At 53.1% G+C, this 3,086-nt stretch overlaps 1 protein-coding gene across 1 annotated transcript; it reads right to left on the reverse strand.

The window, feature by feature from the left end:
• Positions 1-230: 230 nt before the first annotated feature.
• LOC136577724 (claudin-4-like) lies at positions 231-1,100 on the reverse strand. The gene has a single exon (XM_066577649.1). It carries the CDS (start codon positions 971-973, stop codon positions 296-298), a length of 678 nt encoding a protein of 225 aa, XP_066433746.1. The 5' UTR covers positions 974-1,100; the 3' UTR covers positions 231-295.
• Between the last annotated feature and the right edge of the window lie 1,986 nt (positions 1,101-3,086).

Consider the following 3,086-nt stretch of genomic DNA (forward strand, 5'->3'; position numbering starts at 1 on the left):
ACCACAGCACAGGGGTCAGAAGGCAGAGCTTACAGCTGGTTTTATGGGGTCTTTACACCCCCCAAGAGACCGCCCCCATATCTCAGCAGAAGAGTATGCTCAGAGGTATCATCCCTGTAGAAAAGCCGCTGCACACCCCAGCTGATTATACCATTGTACTGGACCCCCACTGATCAGAAGAAGTCAGTCACCAACGTACAAAAAGATCATTTTATTAAACAAGTTATCAGATTCAGTATAAAACTCCCAATGACGCCCGCCCCCCCTTATCAGTCTATTGAGTGCAGGGAGGACCTCATACGTAGTTCTTGTTGGCGTAGTCGCTGCGGGCCTGGGAGGGGGCTGCCGTGTAGCGGACGGTGTACGAGTCATCAGACTTTTTGGGGCAGGAGCAGCACAGGAGGCCTCCACCCAGCAGCATGAGGGCAGAAGCTCCCCACCCGATGTACAGAGACGCCCCCAGCTCCCTCTTCTGCGCATCCACCACTAGTGGGTTGTAGAAGTCACGGATGGTTGTGTTTGCTGACCAACACACAGGGATCAACATGAGGGTGCCAGCCACCAGGAAGACCACACCAGCCACCACACTGACCCGCGCCTTTGTGTTCTCATCCTCCACACAGTTGGTACACTTAGCTCCCATGATGCCGATGAGTATGGCCAGAAGTGCCACCAGGATGCAGACGACTGTGAGGGCACGGGCAGCCTGCAGGTCTTGGGGCAGTGCCAGCATGGAGTCGTAGATCTTGCACTGCATCTGACCGGTGCTCTGTACAATGCAGTTCATCCATAGTCCTTCCCACATGGTTTGAGCCACCACAATGTTGTTACCGATGAAAGCAGTCACCTTCCACATGGGCAAAGCACAGGTAATGATGGAGCCAACCCATCCAATCAAGGAGAGAATCATGCCCAAGAGCTGGAGCCCAGTGGAAGCCATGACTGATGCAAGCGAGCTGTAAGAGAAGAACATGGGTCAGACAGCACACCCTTAGGCCTCATGTCCACGGGGAAAATCAGGCCCGCTACGGATTCTCCAGGGAGAATCTGCAGCGGGTCCCTCCTGCCCCGCGGACATGAGGGCTGAAAATAAGAATAAACTTACCTCTCGCACGCTCCGGATACTTCCTTCGATGCGGCGTCATCTCTGCGTCGCGGCCGGATCTTCTTTCTTCAGCCCGGTGGATGCGCAGGATGACGTCTGTGACGTGCCCCGCGCATGCGCCGTCCCGAAGCAAAATGATCCGGCCGCGACAGAGAAGATGACGCGGCGGCGAAGAGAAGAAACGGAGCGGGTGAGTAAAATCTGATTTTTGTCTCCCGCGGATCCGGATGGCTTCCATAGGCTTCAATAGAAGCCCGCAGGAGCCGTCGCCGCGGGAGACCCGCATGAAAATGGAGCATGGTCCAGATTTTTTAAAAATCACTTTTATTGACCATCAGCGGGTATTTATCTACCCCGCGGGTGGTCAATGCATCCCTATGGGGTGCGGATCCATGTGCAGGAGAAGAGTTAAAATCTGCTGCGGATTTTAATTCTTCTTTTGCCCGTGGACATGAGGCCTTATAGTACACAACCCCCCCCCCCCTATTACAGGACATGGATCACTGCTTCATCTGAAGGTCATGAGGAACACAAGATTCCATCCTACACATCTAAGACAAGCTATGAGAAGACTCCAGAACCACCAATCCCATAGACCAGGAGCCCTACACCAAGGACAGGCTGTTCCCCCAAGAGGGTCACAAGACTAATCCCCTAGTAATGAGGAGACCCCAGAACCAGCCAATCCCACACCCCTACACCAAGGACAGGCTGTTCCCCAATAGGGTCACACAAGACTAAGCCCCTACCAAGGAGGGGACCCCAGAACCAACCGATCCCACAGCCCCACCAGAACCATAGGATATCAGAACACAGACAAACACTCCCAATGAGGGTCAAACAGAAGATACATCCCTCAAGCCTGATGGAGACCCCACACCATGTCAAGACCCCAGAACTTCCAGCCACCCCATCAGTCAGGGCATCCAAGACATCACCTGGAGGGGGCTCCACAAACCCTGATGAAGTCTCACCTCCACACCAGACACAGGGGGGGAAGGGGTGTCACCCCACCCCAATAATCAGTATACAATGCTACTAACCACCCAAACCACAATAAGGGGGACTCTGAAGGCCCCTCCCCCACTTAAAGTCTTACAAAGATAAGGTAAGAGTAAGTTGCTGACAACTCACAGGCTTTGGTGTAGACTTCACCCTTTACTAAAAACCCAAACCCCACACTACATTGTACCATCACCCCACAAGACACAGGTGTAACACTCTGCAATACCACCCCCAAAATGATACCACACTACCTGGTCAACTCACCTGAGCAGTACTACAGAGGACTGATAGAGACCCTCTCCACCCAGAGCACCTATATACCTACTCCCCTCCCCCTCATCACCATCAGATGCAGGACACCTGAGGAGGGGAGACAGTATCACTGATAAGAAGGAAGGGGAAGCAAAGGCATAGCAGCACTTACTGCCAGCCCCTCAGACCAGGCTGAGCATACACAGCACTGAGTGCAAGCTCCACAGCCTAGACTGATCATACACAGCACTGAGTGCAAGCTCCACAGCCTAGACTGAGCATACACAGCACTGAGTGCAAGCTCCACAGCCTAGACTGATCATACACGGCACTGAGTGCAAGCTCCTCAGCCCAGACTGATCATACACAGCACTGAGTGCAAGCTCCTCAGACCAGGCTGATCATACACAGCACTGAGTGCAAGCTCCACAGCCTAGACTGATCATACACAGCACTGAGTGCAAGCTCCTCAGACCAGGCTGATCAAACACAGCACTGAGTGCAAGCTCCACAGCCTAGACTGATCATACACAGCACTAAGTGCAAGCTCCTCAGCCCAGACTGATCATATACAACACTGAGTGTAAGCTCCACAGCCCAGATTGATCATACACAGCACTGAGTGCAAGCTCCTCAGCCCAGATTGATCATATACAACACTGAGTGTAAGCTCCACAGCCTAGACTGATCATACACAGCACTAAGTGCAAGCTCCTCAGCCCAG

This window comes from Eleutherodactylus coqui, chromosome 8 (genome assembly GCF_035609145.1).
Source record: "Eleutherodactylus coqui strain aEleCoq1 chromosome 8, aEleCoq1.hap1, whole genome shotgun sequence".
Classification (NCBI taxonomy): domain Eukaryota; kingdom Metazoa; phylum Chordata; class Amphibia; order Anura; family Eleutherodactylidae; genus Eleutherodactylus; species Eleutherodactylus coqui.